General features: G+C 45.2%; 1 protein-coding gene across 1 annotated transcript in view; it reads right to left on the bottom strand.

Annotated features, from left to right (window-relative positions):
• Positions 1 to 20,972, bottom strand: part of KDM3B (lysine demethylase 3B) — a 1,298,224-nt gene that overhangs the window by 986,540 nt on the left and 290,712 nt on the right. Inside the window, exons 6-7 of the mRNA XM_086931831.1 lie at positions 5,330 to 5,404; positions 3,872 to 4,357 (exon numbers count right to left, since the gene is read on the bottom strand). Coding sequence (XP_086787957.1) covers positions 3,872 to 4,357; positions 5,330 to 5,404 — 561 coding nt within the window. The remainder of the gene's footprint in view (positions 1 to 3,871; positions 4,358 to 5,329; positions 5,405 to 20,972) is intronic.

The raw sequence follows: 20,972 nt of genomic DNA, 5'->3' as shown, positions 1-20,972 counted from the left end.
CTCCCAAAATACTCAGTAGAGGGGGACTGCTTCAAAGGCCAAAAAAGGAGGTTCAAAGTATGTATTGACCAGGCATCAGCAAGTCACATACACGTCTCGTTTTGAATGCCTCTAAAGAGGCCATACGCTATCTTTTTCTTAATTTTTCCATCACCTATGACACTCAAAAGGACACTGTAGGCTCTTCCAGCCAATGCAAAAAACAGAGCAAGAGCATTTATGACACCAATGCCCACTTTGTGTCCCCTCACTAGATTCTGCCATTGGAAAACTAAACTTTGACTGGCATTCTTTACCATAGAGCCGCCATAGTCTCCTTTGGTCCCCAGAGTGTTCCTCAGTCAAACCTTTCCTTCCAACATGGCTGGTAAAGTTATTTGTGAACAAAAGCAACACGAGCCCTTCCCCAGTCTCTTTTAATGATCTTTAGAAAAAGCCCAGCAAAAAAATTCTAAGGATGCCTCTCAAAGTCTATATTGTAAATAATAAGTTTGACTAGGATGTACTCTATTAAGTCTCCATCTGCCAGTTTAGGCATTGTGACGATATGGCTTTCTCAAAAGACTTAACTCACCAATTCCCTGCCAGTTCTACTGAAACCTCTTCTGACCCTTCCTTGAGGCATTAATGATACTGTCCTCTGCCTAACAATGCATTCTTCCATGGCAATTTTCCCTCACTTTTCCCCCCCCTGTGACTTCTCATCTTTTAAGCATTCTCTTTTGAAAGCCTTAGACAAAGTAGCCCCGCTAAAACTTCACAAACAATTCCCCACTCACAAAAAGGAAAAATGGTACACAGACACCTTAAGAAGTGAGAAGCAAGGGTGTAGAAGGCTGGAGAAAAAGTGGCGGAGGTCGCATCTCCTAGATGACAAGAACGCCTACTTAAAAGCACAATCCAAATATTACAAAAACATCAAAACAGCGCGCAAATTTAGCCTGGCCCAGCAGATATCGGAGGCTGGAAACTCCTCAAAGGAATTATACAAGATTCTCGAATCCTTTGTGAAACCCACAGCATGTGTTAGCGTGGATGATTTTTCACTGCCACTTTGTGAAGACATATCTTTATTTTTCGAGAATAAAATCAACCTCATTTACGATAAAATTTTGAACAACACCTCTACCAATACCTGCAGCCCTATCCCCAATGTTAGCCTCGCTAACACCATCCTACAACAAAAAACAATATCACTACTCTCCTTTCCCCCAATATCCGACACCGATCTCCACCTTCTAATTAACCATATAAAATCTGGCTCCCCTAACGACCTTATACCCGCAAGAATGATGGCCCCTCAACTCCTTCCTTGGCCCACTCCTACAAACCATTATAAATCAATCCCTCGGTGAGGGACGGGTGCCATCTGAGTGGAAACAAGCAGTTGTAAATCCAATTAGGAAAAATACCACTCTGCCCTGGTCTGATTTATCAAACCTCAGGCCCATTTCCCTCCTACCCTATCTCAGTAAACTTACCGAGAAGCATGTGAATACTCACCGGTCAAATTACATCGAGGCAGCGGAGGGCCTGGACCCTTCTCAATCTGGTTTCAGGCCCAACCACAGCACTGAATCAGCCCTCCTCTCCGTGACCGACAACATCAGGATGTCACTGGACAGGGGGGAATCAGTGATTCTAGTGCTGTTGGACTTGTCCGCTGCCTTCGACACGGTATCACATGCTCTCCTTCTCGAAAGACTGAGTAACGTAGGGGTAGGAGGAACAGCTCTATCGTGGTTGCACAGCTTCCTTTCTGATCGAACTCAAGGTGTCAGACTGGGCTCCCATTCATCACCATCAAGAGAGCTAACTAAGGGTGTGCCACAGGGCTCGTGTCTCAGCCCCACGCTGTTTAACATTTATGTGGCCCCCTTAGCTAATCTGATAAGATCTTTTGGATTTACTCCTGTATCATACGCTGATGACACCCAGCTGCTTTTCCCCTTCCAAACCCTCACCCCGGCAATTCAGTCATCATTTGCCGGTGGGATGAGGGCGGTAGCACATTGGATGGCTAAAAATTTTTTACAATGCAATGTATCAAAAACGGAGGTCATGCTGTTTGGAGGGGCGACTCTTCTTTGGTCCCCAGATTGGTGGCCTCTGGAACTTGGCCCCATCCCCAATCCCAAACAAACAGCAAAAAACCTAGGTGTTAAACTAGACCAAGCGCTCCTGCTTAAAGAGCACACCACGCAAGTGGCAGGTGCCTGCCTCCATGTGGTGGGGCTTCTGAGACGAGCCTTCCCGTTCTTACCCGCTAACCATAGGAAGACTCTCATCCAGACCCTTATCATAAGCAGAATGGATTACTGCAATGGGCTATACATCTCAGCTAATGAAGCACAGCTAGACAAACTTCAGGTTGTACAGAATACGGCGGCTAGACTGGCCCTCAATGCCCCTCCCAGAACGCCGTCCAGTCCCTTACTTCGCCAACTCCACTGGCTACCCGTAAAGCAGCGCATCAAATTTAAAATCTGCAACGTCATACACCGATGCCTGTTTAGCACCAGCCCCAGCTATCTAAAAGAAAAATTCCTGCCCTACATCCCTGCCCGCACACTTCGGTCCAGCAACCATCTCCTGCTTCAGGTCCCAAAGATTAGAAGGGCCAGACAGGGAGGCCGAGCACTGTCCTACAAAGGGCCTATTCTTTGGAATTCCCTGCCCACTGAACTAAAACAGACTAGGAGCCTGGAACTATTCAGGAAGAAACTGAAAACCTACTTGTTTACTATGCTTTAAATTTTTCAGGTTCCCCTCTTCTCCTCAGCTCTAATCACTGCAGTAACCCTCCAATATGCGAGCATCAGCGCAGAGATATCCCTTCGGGAATTGATTCATGCGCTTAACAAGAAAATAAATAAATAAATAAATACTCATTTATCCCAGAAATCCGCGACAGAGCTAGGTGTTCTCTCAATTTTTATATTGACAGTATTTATTGTAGTTCCTGACAGTCCTGCTGACCAAGGAATAGCTGGAAAACGCTGGGGTTTTGAAATTATTTCATACGAAAATGGATTGCAATCAGAAGGAAAAAGCAGATGTTAAAACAGAAGAGGCAGAATATAGGCACCCTAATTTTTTGATGCAGCTTTCGAAATATCTGTGGCAAACCACAGCCTAGTCTTCCATCACAACTAGTTTCCTTCCCCTCTCAGATGGGATCTCTTTAACACCCGAGAGTAATCAAACCATAAAAATGTTTCTTTCAACATTCTATCAAGGATAAACTGAAGAAAAAACTGAAGAAAAAATGCAACCAATATATGAACATGTTGGTTTAAGTGAATAAGGAAAAATAAATATGCTTTCTCTTAACAAAAAAAAATAACTAAAATGATCTGCCTCTGACAAAAAAAAAAAAATAATTGCAATTAAGCACCCACAAAACAAGCTAGATTGAAGTTCTTTTGGTCTCCAAAACTTTCTTCAAGTCTCGAAATACAGGGCTAGCCATGTTAGCAAACTTAGAATCAACATATCTTCACAGAACAATCTCTCCAAATAACTACCAAACAAATACACACAAGACAACTGCACTTATGATGGAAAAACATTTTAGACTGGGGCCATTGCTGCTGTAGAATAAGAGACAAAAAAGTAGAACGAAACAAACATTTTAGAAAGATGTGTTTTGGAGACAGATTCTAGGTTGTCAGTCATGTTCACTTTACTTTGACAGCTACGACTATCTCTATCAAAATCAATCCTCAATACGTTTAAATCCAGTCTATTCTCACAATGAATTCAAGCATTGCAAAATGAAGAGTGTACGAGATAATTTAAGGACATGAGAAGTGGTGGTAGACAAGAAGAATGTGATGAATGCCAACACAATTCATGCAACTAATCTCACCTGAGGAGTAACCCAGCTGGGCTTCAAGCTATCCTGTGCACTCACTGAAGGCCAGCCGGTATCCAATATTCTTGTTGTGGCAGCAACAGAGGAAAACCCACCAGCATGACCTCCAAGGCTTTGTCCAACTTGTTCCAATGACGACGGCGAGAAGGGAAGGGGCTTCTCAGAGCTGTCTGGCTGATCTTGCAACATTACAGTGCGCCCGTTTTCTTTGGTATAAGTGGCAAAGTTAATACTGTGGCTAATTTGCGGAACAATCTGGGATGACTGTTTGGATGGCGAATCAAATGCAGCATCCTTCTTGGTACTCTCTATCAGCAGCCCTTCGCGGTCATTGATGTTCACATCAGCAGAATCCCCCTTCACCTTTTTCAAAGCAGGAACACTTTGAAGGTCCAAGTCCACCTTCCTCCTTCGGCCATCATTCATGTCTCCACTTTCCCTCTTCAATTTGGGGGCACTGACAGCATTCAAAGAAGCTCCCTGAAAAGAATGAGAACATTGAAGGTTTTGCACATTTCTACCCTAAACCACAAAACTAGGGAGTTTACAACTTCTTCAAATTAGTTTTTCCCAAGACTTCCTAGTCAATACCTTTCCCCTCCATATGGTATTCCAGGAAGGAATACTAAGACTGTACTCGAACCAATGCTGCAGCACACCTCAAACAATACAAAGTACTATACTCGCACCTCAAGCTCTTTCCTACAACGTTATCACCTGCCCCAAAAACTGATGTACATCTCATAATCCTTGGTGTGTGTATGCGTTAATGCTGCATAATACCTCAAAGTTGAGGAAACTTAACACTTCCCTCCATAATGTTACAGTTTCCATGATCCACTCACTAATACACAAGTTATTCCTAGCTATATTCTTTCTATCTCCAACACTCTATAACGCAGATATACTTGTTCTGAAACATAAAAAGCACCAGTAATCAAATCACACCAAGTTCCAACTTTGAATCTGAACAGGCCCTACAAAAGTAACATCCTACAGACATGTATGGCTCACCTGTATTGTGGTCCACCTTTTTACAAATTCAAATTTTTCGAAAAGTGCCTAAATATATCATCATAGGGCACCTGAAGAAGCTTACTGCTTTGGCAACATCTTCAAGAACACACTACTATTGACAGCCTAACTAATGGGTAGTTCTGACCTCCTGGGCCCATATTATGCAACAAAGTAGTGCTGTCCCTGTTTGCATGACGGCACATCTTAAAACGTGTGCGTTGGGTCCAAACAGGTACAGTGCACCCCATTACAATCAATGTGCTGACACAGGGGACCTGTATGTAATAAAGCCCCTGATGTCGCTGAGAGCTTAGAGTTCTGGTTTAGAGACATCCGTAGGAACATCCAATATGGTCCATGTACGAGAGAATCCTGTGAGGGGCTACAGTCACTTCATTTCACTACAGTTCTAGGATGGTGCTGTACACACTATACCTCCTTCTGTGGCATAGGACTCTCCATCACGGTCACATGGACAAGCCTTGGGTCGACACACTTTGTTTCAGAGGACTGAAATGAAAAAAAGGTGGAAGAGTGGATGGTAAGAAACAAGACATTTAAGCACAGAGACAGTATATGAATAAAGCATCAAGCACCCAACAGAACCAATCAAAACACAAGACATTCAAGAGAGTCTCTCTAACCCATCTTTAAGAAAACACTGCTAACAGCACAGAAAGTAAACCTTTAGTGGTCTATGCACAGAAAGCAGGGACAAAGGAAGCACATAAAAAAGATCACTATTCTTTACTGTAAAGGGATGAGAGGTGCCACTGAAAGGGGGTGGTACAAATGGCAGCAACCCACACCCTCCACACCACCTCAACACAGCTATGCAGAGTAAATGGACTGTACCTTTTGCCCCCTGCATGAGACCTGCCGTGATTCCTGTGGACCGCAGGACAAGGTCCAGTTGCCCAAGTTTAAGGATGGTTCTCCTGCCAGCCGGCTCCCATTTGCTGTAACATGTGCATAAAGCACTGGAGGAATTCCTGAAGCACGGGACGCAGAGCGCTAGTACTGTACCTTTTTGTCCCCTGCATGAGACCTGCTGTGATACGCAAGACTACAGGGTCCAGTTGCCCAAGTTTATGGAGGGGTCTCCTGCCAGCCGCCTCCCACTAGCCGCAACGTGCACTTAAAGTGCCGGAAGAACTCCAGCTGCGCTGGACATATACGGTGTTAGAAAGTGGCTCTATATATACTGGACCAGAATAAGGTACAGTGTGTGTATATAGTCCAAAAACCCCAGAGGTATAAGAGGTTAAAGCCAGGTGTGAACTTACTCTCTAAAGTGGTAGCTTGGTCGAGCAGTAAGGCAGTACCAGAGGACAGTGTAAAGCATTTGCTGTAGACACTCAGTCAGCAAAAGGTTTCACACACTGAAAGACTGAACTCAGAGCCGATTGTTTCTATATCCAAGATATAGATGTTTTATTTCTAGAACCAACAAGTATCAAAATATATTGCTCTCAATAGGAGGCCTCAGATGAGTACTTTGCAGCAAGGCAATAAACTTTGTGAACACAATAGATACAAGGGTTGCCGTAGGCAACACAATTCTAAACACACTTTAGCATTGAACTCAATGGGTTCTCATCATACAAGTACAGTTGATTACTTTGTAGATTACTTTGGTAGTTCCAGGACTGGATCCTAGATTCAGTCCTCGGGTCTAAGCTGAAAACAATTGAGTATAAACGTTTTAGTTATTGTAGTGACTTTTTAGGAATATAAAGCGGTTTTAAAAGTTCAGAATTGCCAGATTTTCATTGAAAAGTTTGAAATGTTATCTAAAGGGAGAAAATTCAGGTTGGAGGTAAAATACGATCTTGTTACTTTTGTAATCCAGAACTGGGCTCCTAAGTCGAGCATTGGGGCCTCAACTTAAAACAGTTAAGTAATTAAGTTTCAGTATTTCGTATGATTTTTAAAGAATATTTCAAGTTTTCAAAAGTAGACATAAGAAATTTCATGGAAAAGCAGACAATGGATTCCTACGGAGAAACAAATAGTTTCTTACCCGTCGGTGTAGTTTTGCAGCTTGAAGATCTTTCTGGATTCACTATGCTGTGCATATTCCGCAATCTGGTGGTTGGGTCCGGAATCGTAGTCTCTTTTCTTTTTTTTTTTTTGTAGCCCAGGTGGGCGTCGACGTCCCACCTTCTGGTGTACCTTCGGTGACGTCTGCATGCTTCCGGCGGACGCTACCACCCTTGGGAGCCATCTTCGGATTCTTTTTTCTGTCCCTTTTTGTCTTTTCTGCTTGTAGTGAATCCATGGCTATGTATGTTAATCCTTTTTTTTTATTTTATTTTTTACGCGATTCTTTTCACATATCTTGCAAGCTTCAACTTTCTTTCCTTTTCTATGCATTTCCACCCCCATTTTTTTTTCTTTTTCCAGCCTCATCTTTCTGGCGGAGGCGGGTGGGTTTGCTAGTGAATCCAGAAAGATCTTCAAGCTGCAAAACTACACCGACAGGTAAGAAACTATTCGTTTTGCAGCGTGAATCTTTCTTGATTCACTATGCTGTGCATAGATTTTGTAGCGGTTTTTGTTACTTTTGTGGCGGCTGGGTGGAAGATGAGCGTTGGTTGTTGAAAATATGTTGAAGCACCCTTTGTCCTACTTGTGCTTCCTTGTTCATATGAACATCCACGCAATAGTGCTTAGTGAACGTGTGCTCTGAAGCCCATGTTGCCGCCAGGCATATGTCCTGAATTGGTGTGTTGGCCAGAAAGGCAATTTTTTGTCCTTTCTTCCTGGTTGAGTGGGCCTGTGCCCCTCCTGTTAGCTCCTGGCCCGCTTGCTTGTGGCAGAATTGAATAGTCTGTGCGATCCATCGAGCTATGGTGTTTTTTGTCACTGGTTTACCCATGTAACTGTTTGCAAAGGATACGAAGAACTGTTTTGTCTTCCTGTGTCCTTTCCATGTAGTGCATCACTGCCCTTCTTGCGTTTAGAGTGTGGAGTGCTCTCTCAGCGCTTGTAGTGGGGTTTTGGAAGAAGCTAGGGATCTGAATACTTTCATTCATGTGAAACCTTGACACCACCTTCGGCATGAAGTGTGGGTCCGTTCTCATTACGACCCTGTCACTGTGTATCTGAATGTAGGGTTCCTGTAGTGTTAGAGCCTGCAGTTCGCTCACTCTCCGTAGCGATGTGATTGCTACCAGAAAGGCAGTTTTCATAGTCAGCATTTGCAGTGATGCTTTGTGGATCGGTTCGAAAGCTGCTTTCATGAGCTCTGTCAGTACTACATTCAGGTTGCAAGCCGGTGGTGTCATTCTTTTTGGTGGCGCTATTCTTTTAGCCCCTTCCAAGAATCTTTTCACGACCTGAGATGTGAAGAAGCTTCTCCCTGTTTCTCCTCTTGTGTATGCCACAATCGCTGACAGGTATACCCTTAGCGAAGATGAGCTTAGTTTAGCCTTTATTAGGTGCGTGAGGTACCTCAGCACCGTAGATTCCCTTGTCATTTTTCTGTGTAGTTTTTTCTTGCAACACCATTGAGTGAATCTTTTCCATTTTGCCCCATAGCATTTGCGTGCGCTGGGCCTTCTTGCCTCTCGCAGCACTCTCAGGGTGCTCTATGGTAGTTTTATATGTGCGAACTCCAAGTCCTCAGGAGTCAGGCTGAGAGGTTGAGGCTCTCCTGCTCTGGGTGTAGCACTTCTCCGTTTTCCATGGACAGTAGGTCTCTTTTTGAAAACTTGTGGGGAGGCACCTGCGCCATCTCCATTATCTGAGAGTACCAGGTCTGCCTGGCCCATTGTGGTGCCACCAGGATCAGAGTCATGTTGCTTGTCATGCATTTGTTCAGAACTCTGGGGATCAGCGGTATCGGGGGGGAAAAGCGTAGGCAAATGTCTTTGACCAGCTTATCCATAGGGCATTCCCCTGTGATTGTGCTTCTGGTTGCCTGGATGCAAAGTATTGGCATTTTGCATTCCGGCGTGTTGCAAATAGGACTATTGTCGGAGTGCCCCACCTCCTGAATAGTTTCTCTGTCTCCTGTATATTGAGTTCCCACTCGTGGGATGCTGAGATCTGCCTGCTGAGCCAGTCCGCTTCTACATTGTCCTTCCCTGGCAAATGTATGGCTAGCAGGTCTATTTTAAGTGGTATTGCTCATCTCCAGATTTCCTGTGCCAAGTTTGACAGGGGAAATGATTGAGTTCCCCCTTGTTTGTTTATGTAAAACATTGTTGTGGTGTTGTCTGTATCAGCATCTTCTGGCTGTAAAAGTGTCTATGGAAGGCCTTGAGTGCTAGCAACACTGTATTCAGCTCTAGGTAATTGATGTGCCTGACCGCATCTGTAGGGCTCCACAGGCCTCACTCTGAGCTTGTTTATGTGTGCGCCCCACCCCTTCTGGGATGCGTCTGTGGTAATGGTCCCTGTTGGGTCCGGTGGTGTTAGAGGTTTCCCTACTGTTATCCGTTCCTTGGTCCACCACCTTATTTCTTTCTGCACCCTGTGCGTTACAACCACTAGATCCTCCCAACTTCTTATAGCTTGTGACCATTGCTGCTGTAGCCACTCTTGGAGCGGTCTCATCTGTAGGCGTACACTGGGGACCAGGTGTATGCACAACGCCATCATCCCTAAGATCTTGCTCACTGTCAGAGCACGCCCCTTCAGGTAGTGACGTTTCTCCCTCAGTAGCCTGAGTGTTCTCTTTTCGCTGGGTGACACCCTGCATTGGACGGTGTCGATTTGAGAACCCAAGAAGATCTTCACCTGCTCCGGTTCCATTGAGCATATTCCCCAGTGTATGGAGAGACCCAGGCCTGTTAGCGTTCTTGTGACTTGCTGTGCGTGATCCTTGCATGTCCTGTACGAGCTTGCCTTTACCAGCCAGTCGTCTAGGTAGGGGTACACGTGTAACCCCTCCCTTCGCAGATGCGCGGCTACTGCCGCGAGGCATTTGGTGAACACCCTTGGTGCGGATTTTAGACCGAAGGCCAGGGTTGTAAACTGGTAGTGATCATTGTTCACTGCGATCCTTAGCATGTGCTTGTGCTGCCTGTTCATGGGGATGTGCAGGTACGCGTCCTTGAGGTCTATGGTGGACAAGAAGTCCCCGGCCTTTATCTGTGGGATGACTTCTTGCAGGGACGTCATCTTAAATTTTTGGGTCTTTGCGTATTTGTTTAGGAACCGTAAGTCCAGGATGGGTCTCAGGCTTTCATCCACTTTCGGTTCCAGGAAGTAGTATGAGTACACTCCTTTGTTCCGTTCTTTGAATGGGACTGTTTCGATGGCCTCTTTGAGGAGTAGTTCTTGAGCTTCCTTTTGGAGCAGGTGTAGCTCTGTTCCCGAGTGCTCTCTTCTCTTTGGCTTTCTGTTTGGTGGATTCTTTAGCAGCTCTATGCAGTATCCGAACTGCATGATGTTTAGTATCCACTTGTCTGTGGTGATTTTTCTCCACTCCTGGAGAAAAATTCTTAGCCTGCCTCCTACTGGAGTTATATGATCTTTTGTGTCCTGTCCGTGTATCCCTCTCCTCTTTGTTTCTCCGTGCTCTTCCCCCAGAGGGTTCGGGTGGGTGAGCACCTTTTCTCGTGAGCAGTCACTTAGAGGGGGGTTGTTCACCGCCTCTTTGTCCTCGTCCGTTTCCTCTTGATCGAAAGGACTGGCCCCTGTTCTGGTAGTTCCAGTTTTGCCTCTGTTGGCCCTAGTGACCTTGGTTGTCACTCTGTTGTCCCTGGTGGAACGCCTAGTGAGATTCTCCTCGCTGGCTTCCACCTCAGCCGTTTGGCCTCCGCGTAGGAGTGCCCCTTCTCATGCCCCTGAATTGCAGGGCCCCCATGGACCTTGCTGTCTCGTTGTCCTTCAGTTGTGTGAGCTTCTCATCAACTGGGGCTCCGAACAGTGTTTCACCATTGAAGGGTGTGCTCAGGATGTTGTTCTGCACCTCAGCTTTGAAACCTGAGATCCTGAGCCAGGCTTGCCTTCTCTCTGTGATGCCTATAGCCATCAATCTGCTGGATGTTTCAGCCCCATCCAAGGCTGTCTTCAGGCACGAGTTTGCAATGCTTTTCCCTTCTTCCACAAGGTGTGATGCCCCTGTATTGTTCCGGGAGGTGCTTGAGCAATTGCCTCATCTCATCCCAATGTTGGTATTGATGTCTGTTTAGGAGGGCGTTTGAGTTCGCCATCCGCCAGTGGGTTGCAGCGTTTCTCTCTATTTTCCTTCCAGTTAGGTCCATCCTCCTGCTTTCCTTGTCAGGATGAGGGCCAGATGTTGTTGGGACGTTGGCCCTTCTTCTGGCCGTCGCAGCGATAATAGAATCTGCTGTGACGGACCCCTTGATATAAGCCGGGTCCTGTGAGGAGAATTTGTATTTCTTTTCGGTCCTCAGCGTTACTAATCTGCATGTAGCCGGGTCCTTGAAGGCTTCCTTCCCCTGGTCTGTGATGCTTTTCAGCATGGGAAGGAATTGGCTTCTTGTCTGTGTGGGGAGCAATGTTTCTAGTAGGAAATCTGCTTTTGGCTTTTCCTCCTCTAGCTTAACCCCATAAGCTGTTGCTGCCTTCCTGACGACCTCGTTGTATGCCCCGTTGTCATCCGGTGGCGAAGGCCTCGACGGATAGGTCTCCACCGCCTCCTCCGGGTTTTCGGTCTCTATGTCCTGCCATTCCTGGTCTTGGGCCGTCGAGGAACCCAAGCCGTAGCTTGACTGCTGGTCCCCGTAATCCTCTTCATTATAATAGAGGTCCTCTTCCTCTTCGTGCTCCGGAGTTTTCGGCGGTTCTTCGCCGTCGAACTCCTCCTGTTGTGCCACCTCCGCGACGGACGTTGCCGGCCTCGAGGGGATCTTGTAAATTCTCATTTTGTCGTCGAAGTCTTTCTTCCTCTGGAGGATGTTCTCCATTTCGGCCTCGAGCCTTCTTTTCTTTCTCAGCATCTCTGCGGCCTGGCCGTCGTCGAGCGTTTCGGCCGCTCTCTTCGGCGGCAGCGGCGGCGAAGCTTTCTTCAGCTCCTTTTCCTTCGAAGTCGAAGACCCTTTTTCGGGGGCTTGCTTCGACGACCTTTGCTTTTCGCCTGTCTTCTGCCTCCGGGAGTCCTTGTCGAAGGATCCGCTGGGCTCTTTTTCAGAGGATGCAGCTTCGGCCGTCGAACTTTTCGGCGCCGGTGCTCCTTTCGAGGCTTTGGACTCTGCCTTTCGAGTGTCCGCCTCTGGCTTTCGAGGCCCTGAGGGAGTTTTCGGGGTCGTAGACTCTCCTACCTTATCAGACGTTTTCTTATCGGTCTCTGCGAGTCATCTGGACGTTCGGCGATGTTGTCCTCGTCGCCGGAGAGGCCAAGTTCGTAAAGCATTGGGGCCTGGCCCTTGCCCTGCATCGTGCGATGAGCTATACTCTGCTTCTCTCGAACTCGGAGTGTCTTCGGCTTGAAGACTGAGCAGGTGTTGCAGTCTCTGCTCTCGTGGTCGACAGGCAGGCAGAGGTTGCAGACCGGGTGTTGGTCCTTCTGCGCGAACTTGTGGTGGCAGTTTTTGCAGAATTTAAATGGAGTCTTGTACATCCCTGCGCTCAGGGGGCCCCCTGTATGCGCATTCCTCCAAGGACATCGAAGATCTCGAAGTTATTCTCTTTCTTCGTCGTCTCCTCTCTGATGGTCTTCTCAACTTTTCCGGTCTTTACCGTCGAATAGTAGTGTATTTTCTCCTTTTTTCCTCCAAATACTTCTGGAGCTTCACGCGACGATCCAGACCCAATGGTGGAAAAAAGAATCTAAAGATGGCGCCAAGGGTGGTAGCTTCCGCCGGAAGCATGCCGACGTCACCGAAGGTACACCAGAAGGTGGGACGTCGACGCCCACCTGGGCTACAAAAAAATAAAAAAGAGAGACTACGATTCCGGACCCAACCACCAGATTGCGGAATATGCACAGCATAGTGAATCCAGAAAGATTCACGCTGCAGAAATACAGATTACGGGTAAACCCGGTTCTGATTACTTTTGTGGTTCAATACTGGGCTACAAGGTACAGTACTGACTTCTCTCCTGATCACAGGTGAGTACTTCGGAATTTGTTACTCGGCAGATTTTATAGGAATGTTTCAAGTTTTTCAAAAGTAGGCACTTAGTAGATTTTTTGAGTCAAACCAGTCAATGTTATTCAATGGCAGGTAAGTAAGTTACCGGTTTCGAGGTGAGTACTCGGCTGGTGAAGTTAAGGTTCTGGGCATAGACTCAGGGGTCCCCCCAGGGTCAGGTAGGTACAGTTGGTTCACACACAGGGAAAGCCGGGTGCAGAGGTAGTTAGGCCCAATGTTATCCAATGAGGGGCAGGGGGCCTCCGGTTGGTGGCTGCGGACTAGCAGGCCACGCGGTTGTGGGAGCTGGGTTCCTGGTCATTTGCTCAGGGCAAATGGGGAAGTAGGATAGGGCACAGGTTGCGCTGCCAGGGGCACTCGGGCGGCTGGGTGCAGGGTGCCTTTGAGCCATCAGGCGCTCAATGTTATTCAATGGGAAAGGTAAAAAGGGAACAAAAGCTGCAGACTCGGGGACGGCGATTCTTCAGGTGTGAATCAATGGAGAAAACCACCTAGGCAGTAATTCTAAAATTAAAAACACAATACGAAAAGGACCAACACTGAGAATGAACAGCTTCCAATTAAATACATAAGTTTATTACAATCACATAAACAATAGATAAAATATACAAGTCATAAAAAGTTGAATTTACATCAATCATAACATAAAAATTCTTGAGCATAGAAGAGTAAGTTGTGTGTCGACGCGTTTCGGCGGCCAGCGCCTTTCTCAAGACAATTAACAACTTTCTGAAAATAAAATATAATGTATAGTTTAATTTTACATTCCCAGTTATTACAATAATATTTTATTCTTTACATATTTTATAAAATTTACGGAAACACTGTTCAATGAACTCAGGTCCTAAGTTAATCTAAACACAACTGATAATTCGAAAAATTATAAAGCATAAAACTTATATCATAACCTCTCTTGTAGCCTGCTACTATTATATATAGTTTATTACCACAGTCTCTTGATGTAATGACTTGTGGGTTACTTATCTCACTGTGTTCATATTTCATGGGTAAATCACTGTTATTTTACGATAAATCATATCTGACACTTAATAATCTGTAATAGACAATACATCGGCCTACGTATCAAACAAAGGGAGTATTCATCAATTGCATCAGTTATCAATCTTATATAAATTTTTGAACATAATGCACAGAATGACATATGTACTATAGATGTAATGTTAAATATCAGATAGACAAAACAAGAGCATATCTGATTACTTTATTATGTTTCATTCTCCAATATTCAGTCAGCATTGTGTCACAATGTTAAAAAGGAGATGCTCAAAGCTAACATCAGTCGTAAATAGAGAAAATAGAGCTGAGGTTTTAATTCAGAGAAGAACAGATATTAGATCGAATGTAGATGGAAAAAAGGAAAAACTAGCTCTAATAGTTCCTAATTCTACATTAAGACACCATTCTACTTTCCACTAATAATTATGAGAGTCCTAGTCAGTTGGATCACATTGATGATTCTGTTCTTACTACATTATCTGAATCGTGGAACTAATTTTCTATTTATGCATGTCTATCTAGAAGGCCTACTTGATTTTGCGATAGGATATCACTAACAGATGTCAATACTTTCATGCAGCTAATTCGCACTTACCACAGGTAAGAATGAAATTCACATATAAGTGATGACTTTGACGTTAAAGCGGTTCCATCTGATATTCTAAACCGGAACACGTGAATTTCAAAATTGGTTCTGTAACGTCGATGACAAAAAATAAAATACAATTAATGTCGCAGGTGTGTATGACTATCTTAGATGAAAACCTTATTGAAGGTGGTTAATGTAATTGAAAAGGGGGCAACTGACCTATTTTAAGAACTTATCAGTTCTTGTGATCTGCTACGGATAGTTAGAAATTTCAGTCTGTCTCGCTTGAAAGACACATGCCTAGGTGGTAATGAGAGATACACCTATTACAATACGCTATGATTGTGGCTATAGCTGATAACTTCAAGGACTATGTCAGAGGTGAATAAACTTAACTGCTTTTCTTACCCGGAATAGAGCTTTAAATAGTGTCGCCTCCACACTATAATTATTTGTTAATTGGTTCTCGAATTCTGAGATATCAGCGATATCTGATAACTGGAAGAATTACATAAAGAGAAAATACGGTAAATCTATAATAATATCTCCGATCAACAGGTATTCTCTAAAGTACCCTATTGCATGCTTACCGGGTTTTTTGATAATTGATGAACGTCACTGTAGGGGGTCAATGGCCGATTAGTACTTGATATGTATTATAATGGCCATACGTGTGAACACGTCTGGTTCCTTAAAGACAAGAACAGTGTCTGTTATAGATAAGAGTAGGAATATAAATTTGGAGGTGTGTAGGCTAACAATTAAACTAACGAGTACACATTACGTACCTCTGTTTGTAGCTTGTAAACTTATAACTTCTCCGCAATATGGCGAAGTGAAGTTCAAGCGTGATGATATAATTTATGCCGCTTTCCAGATTCCTGCAGGGCAACAACCAATCCTATGTTATAATTTACTAAATAATTTCTATGGCTATTGTTGCTGCGCTCGACTGTGAAGTTTAACGCATCCCTATCTCTATCTACAGATAGCTTACCTTTTGATCCGAAAGTAGCAGTAGCGTGGAGGCGAACGTCTGCTTCGGGCGTAGTCCTGAGATAAAGTGAAAGTGTGGTTCTGTTCGCGCGTATTTATATGACCACCGCTGAAGCTAATGAGGCTAATCCTGACGTAATTAGTGTTAATAGAGCGCGAGAAGAGACTATGGTCTACTGGTAAAGGACAAATGGACACACGCTATCGCTACAAATGGTGCAGCCAATCCTGACTTTAACTAGTATTAATGGAACTCGATGATAGACTAAGGTCTACTCAACAAGGACCAGATGTGCACGAGCTCTCGCTGTTTAAACCTATTATCAGTATGAGTTGCTAGATATTACATTTTGCTCCCTATTTAACATTGTGACAAAATGCTGACTGAATATTGGAGAATGAAACATAATAAAGTAATCAGATATGCTCTTGTTTTGTCTATCTGATATTTAACATTACATCTATAGTACATATGTCATTCTGTGCATTATGTTCAAAAATTTATATAAGATTGATAACTGATGCAATTGATGAATACTCCCTTTGTTTGATACGTAGGCCGATGTATTGTCTATTACAGATTATTAAGTGTCAGATATGATTTATCGTAAAATAACAGTGATTTACCCATGAAATATGAACACAGTGAGATAAGTAACCCACAAGTCATTACATCAAGAGACTGTGGTAATAAACTATATATAATAGTAGCAGGCTACAAGAGAGGTTATGATATAAGTTTTATGCTTTATAATTTTTCGAATTATCAGTTGTGTTTAGATTAACTTAGGACCTGAGTTCATTGAACAGTGTTTCCGTAAATTTTATAAAATATGTAAAGAATAAAATATTATTGTAATAACTGGGAATGTAAAATTAAACTATACATTATATTTTATTTTCAGAAAGTTGTTAATTGTCTTGAGAAAGGCGCTGGCCGCCGAAACGCGTCGACACACAACTTACTCTTCTATGCTCAAGAATTTTTATGTTATGATTGATGTAAATTCAACTTTTTATGACTTGTATATTTTATCTATTGTTTATGTGATTGTAATAAACTTATGTATTTAATTGGAAGCTGTTCATTCTCAGTGTTGGTCCTTTTCGTATTGTGTTTTTAATTTTAGAATTACTGCCTAGGTGGTTTTCTCCATTGATTTATTTCCCTGACCTAGGGGTTGATTGTTAATTTTCATACAGGGAACCCTTGTTGTTTTCAAAGGGATTCTTCAGGTGTGACCACCACTTCGAGAGGTAAGTTGGGATCCTGGAGAAGAGGTAGGTACCCCAAAGTGAGGCACAGGGGGGTCGCAGGGCGTCTTTGGGTGTCGGGAAATATTACCCCCGGCTGGTCGCCGTTGGAGGGGTCCCTGGATCTGAGGCTGGAGGCGTCATCTGGTTCGTCAAGGAGGGTCTTTGGGCAATGGACTTAGGGTCCCAGTCGCCGGGGGGACGTCCTCGTGGTCTTGGATCACTCGGGCACGGGCTGGGCGGCTGCAGAGTGGGCAGTTCTTGATCTTCCTGGCTGGCACCAGTGGTTGGATGCTGAAGCAGAGCCTCTGCTTATGGGAGTCCCAGTCTTTAAGAGGGTGAAGGCATGCAGGTCCTCAGGGTGTCCCAAGGTTGCAGGTCGCAGGAGTCGCTGGGATTGAGCAGGAGCAGGTTCGAGGATCGACAGGCGGGTAGGGCTGGGGCCAAGTCAGTGGGTGTCATCCTGTTAGCAGCTGCACGGCGGGTCTTCTTGATCTTTTTTCTTCTTTTCTTATCGGGTTCTCTGGAAGGAAGGTTCAGGGAGCCCCTAAATACTGAATTTAGGGGTGTTACAGTAATAGGTCCTTGTCCTGGGGTGGGTACACCCCCTAGCCTGCTCCTCTCCTGTGGAAGGGAGGCAGGAGCCTAGCTGTGATTGGGCAGGGCTCCCCATCTTCAAGATGTCAAGCTTCACCTCATCTCACCCACCTGAGGGGTGGGTTTGGCACATGCTGGCAACCCCCCCCTTCCTGACGTAGTTTTTCCTGCCAGTCTTCCCGCCAGAGTGGCGGTCAGGACTGGTGGGGGCCAGTTGCTGAGTACAGCAAATTGTCTGGAGGAGCTCAGAGGGGGCAGGCCTTTGAAGCTTCCCCCTGCCCATCCTGGAGGAGGAGACCTAGCACCTCGTCCAGGTTGTGCATTGTTGCAGGACCAGGAGAGCGGGGGGCTCTCAACCCAGGGGTGCAGCAACATGTCTGCTGAGGGGCAGCCTAGGCAGCCTCTCAGTCCAGACGTGGATTGTGGTGAGGTTTCAGGGGGCATCTCTAAGATGCCCTCTGTGGTGCATTTTTCATTAAATCCCAAAGTGGCATCAGTGTGGATTTAATGTGCTGAGAAGTTTGATATCAAACTTGTCAGCCTTCAGTGTAGCCATTATGGTGTTGTGGAGTTCGTAATGTCGACCTCCCAGGGTACGCTCAGTCAAAGCACATCAGCAGTCAGAAAAAAGTGGGGGCATACCAAGAAAAATGGCACTTTCTCACATACGGACCACGCCCGGCAAAGCCATGGCTAAGGGCGGGCCCATACTGCACCACTAAGCGCAAGGAAGAGGCAAAGTTTGCCCCTCCCCGGCTTCATTAAGGTACTGTTCTTGTGCCAACTGTAGGAAGCTGGATTTGTATATACTATACCAAAGTGAGGTATAGTGAATACAGAGTCCAGTAGAACCCCAAAGGTAGACAGAGGTAAAAGTAGATAGCACCTTACTCTCTATTTGTGGCAGTGTGGTCGAGCAGTAACAAATAGTTTCTTACCTGTCTGTGTTTTGCAGCTGGAAGATCTTTCTGGATTCACTATGCTGTCCATTATTTCACGGTCTAGTGGTTGGGTCTGGAATGGTAGCCTTTTTTCTTTTTTTCGTAGTCCAGGCGACGTGGCGGTCCCACCTTTTGGTGTCCTTCCTGTGACGTCGGCACGCTTCCAGCGGAAGCTCCCACCTTTGGCGCCATCATCGGATTCTTTTTTTCTTTTGTTTTCGTGTCATTGTTATTCATCCTTTTCCAATCATTTCAGGTTCTTTCTTCTTTTTCAAGGGACTCCTGATTTTAAAGAGTTTGACTTATATTGTCTATGTATTCCCTTCTCCTCCTGTCTCATTTGTCTGGCGGAGGTGGGTGGATTCGCTAGTGAATCCAGAAAGATCTTCAAGCTGTAAAACACAGACAGGTAAGAAACTATTCGTTTGGCAGTGTGAATCTTTCTGGATTCACTATGCTGTGCATAGCCTTTGTAGCGGTTTGTTATGTTTGTGGAGGCTGGGTGGAAGATAAGCGTTTGTTGTTGAATATATGTTGAATCACTTTCTGTCCTACTGATGCTTCCTTGTTCAATTGTATATCCACGCAGTAGTGCTTAGTGAACATGTGTACTGAAGCCCATGTTGCCGCCAGGCATATGTCTTGAATCGGTGTGTTAGCCAGGAAGGCTATTGTTGCTCCCTTTTTCCTAGTCGAGTGGGCTTGTGCCCCTCCTAGTTGTTCTTGATCTGCCTGCTTATGTCAGAATTGTATGGTTTGCGTGATTTATCGTGCGATGCTGCCCTTTGTTACTGGCCTTCCCATGAAACTGCTTGCTCTTTGTTACTCTTCTTCCCATGAAACTGCTTGCGAATGACACAAAGAACTGCTTTGTTTTCCTGTGCACTTTAGTTCTTTCAATGTAATGCATAACTCCCCTTCTAGCGTCCAGAGTGTGCAGTGAAACCTCTGCGCTTGTGGATGGTTTCTGAAATAAGCTTGGTGTCTGTATTGTTTGAGTCATGTGAAACCTTGACACCATCTTTGGCATAAAGTGTGGGTCCGTTCTCATTACCACCCTGTCATTGTATATTTGAATGTAGGGTTCTTGTAGTGTTAGCGCTTGAAGCGTTGCTTACCCTGCGTAGTGAGGTGATTGCCACTAGAAAAGTTGTCTTCATTGTGAGCATTTGTAGTGAGGCTTTATGGATAGGTTCAAAAGGCGCCTTCATAAACTCCGTTAGGACTAAATTAAGGTTCCATGCCGGTGGCGACATCCACTTTGGTGGGGCGATCCTTTTAGCCCCTTCCAGGAATCTCATTACTACTTGGGATGTAAAGAAGCTCTTTCCCGTCTCTCCTCTTGTGTAGGCTACTATCGCTGCTAGGTGTATGCTCAGCGAGGTAGAGCTTAGGTTCGCTTTTAGCAGGTGTGAAATATTTTAGCACAGTTGATTCCTTGGTCATTTTCTTGTGTAGCTTTTTCCTGATGCACCAATGTGTGAATCTTTTCCATTGCGCCACATAGCACCTTTATGTGCTGGTCTCCTTGCCTCCCGTAGCACCTGCAGTGTGATCTCTGGGAGTTTCAGGTGTGCAAACTCTACATCTTCATGAGCCATGCCGCTAGGCAGAGGCTCTCTGGCTGAAGTACCTCCCAGTTTTGGATGGTGAGCAAGTCCTTTCTTTTTGCGAACTTGTGAGGTGGTCCCTGCGCCATCTCCACTATTTGTGAGAACCAGGACTGCCTGGCCCACTGTGGTGCCACCATAATCAGTGTCATGTTGCTTATTCTGCATTTGCTGAGTACCCTTTGTATCAGTGGTATTGGGGGAAAAGCATAGGCAAATGTTTTCAACCAGCTTATCCAAAGGGCATTCCCCTGGGACTGTTCCCCTGGTTGACTGGATGCGAAGTATTGGGATTTTGCATTCTGGTGTGTTGCAAAAAGGTCTACTTTTGGTGTCCCTCACTTCTTGAATAGCTTTTGCGCTTCCTGTGCATTGAGCTCTCCCTCGTGGGATGCTGATGTCTGTCTGCTAAGCCAGTCTGCCTCAACGTTGTCCTTTCCTGGTAGGTCTATATCCAGGAGGTCTATTTCTAGTGGGATGGCCCATCTCTCCTGTGCTAGATTGGATAGTGCAACCGATTGTGTTCCTCCCTGTTTGTTGATGTAGAACATTGTTGTGGTGTTGTCGGTTTGTATCACTCTCTGCTTGTACAGTTGTTTCAGGACGGAATTTAGGGCAAGGAACACGGTCTTTAGTTCTAGGTAGTTGATGTGCTGGATTGCATCTGTTGGAGTCCACAGACCCCGCACCTTGAGCTGGTTCAAGTGTGCTTCCCATCCCCTCTGGGATGAGTCTGTGGTGATGGTCACTGTTGGGTTTGGTGGTGTTAAAGGCTTCCCAGTTATGTTCTCCTTGTTCTACCAAGCTATCTCCTCTTGCACTGTGTGCATTACAACCACTAAATCTTCCCAACTCCCTGTGGCTTGCGACCATTGCTGTGGAGCCATTCCTGGAATGGTCTCATGTGGAGTTGTATCTTGCTCGCTGTCAGAGCTCGCCCTTTCTGGTATTGACGTGTCTCTTTCAGCAGGGCAAGTGTTCTCTTGTCGCTGGGGAAGACCT

Source organism: Lissotriton vulgaris, chromosome 7, assembly GCF_964263255.1.
Source record: "Lissotriton vulgaris chromosome 7, aLisVul1.2, whole genome shotgun sequence".
Lineage (NCBI taxonomy): Eukaryota > Metazoa > Chordata > Amphibia > Caudata > Salamandridae > Lissotriton > Lissotriton vulgaris.
This window is presented reverse-complemented; position numbering and strand designations above follow the sequence as displayed.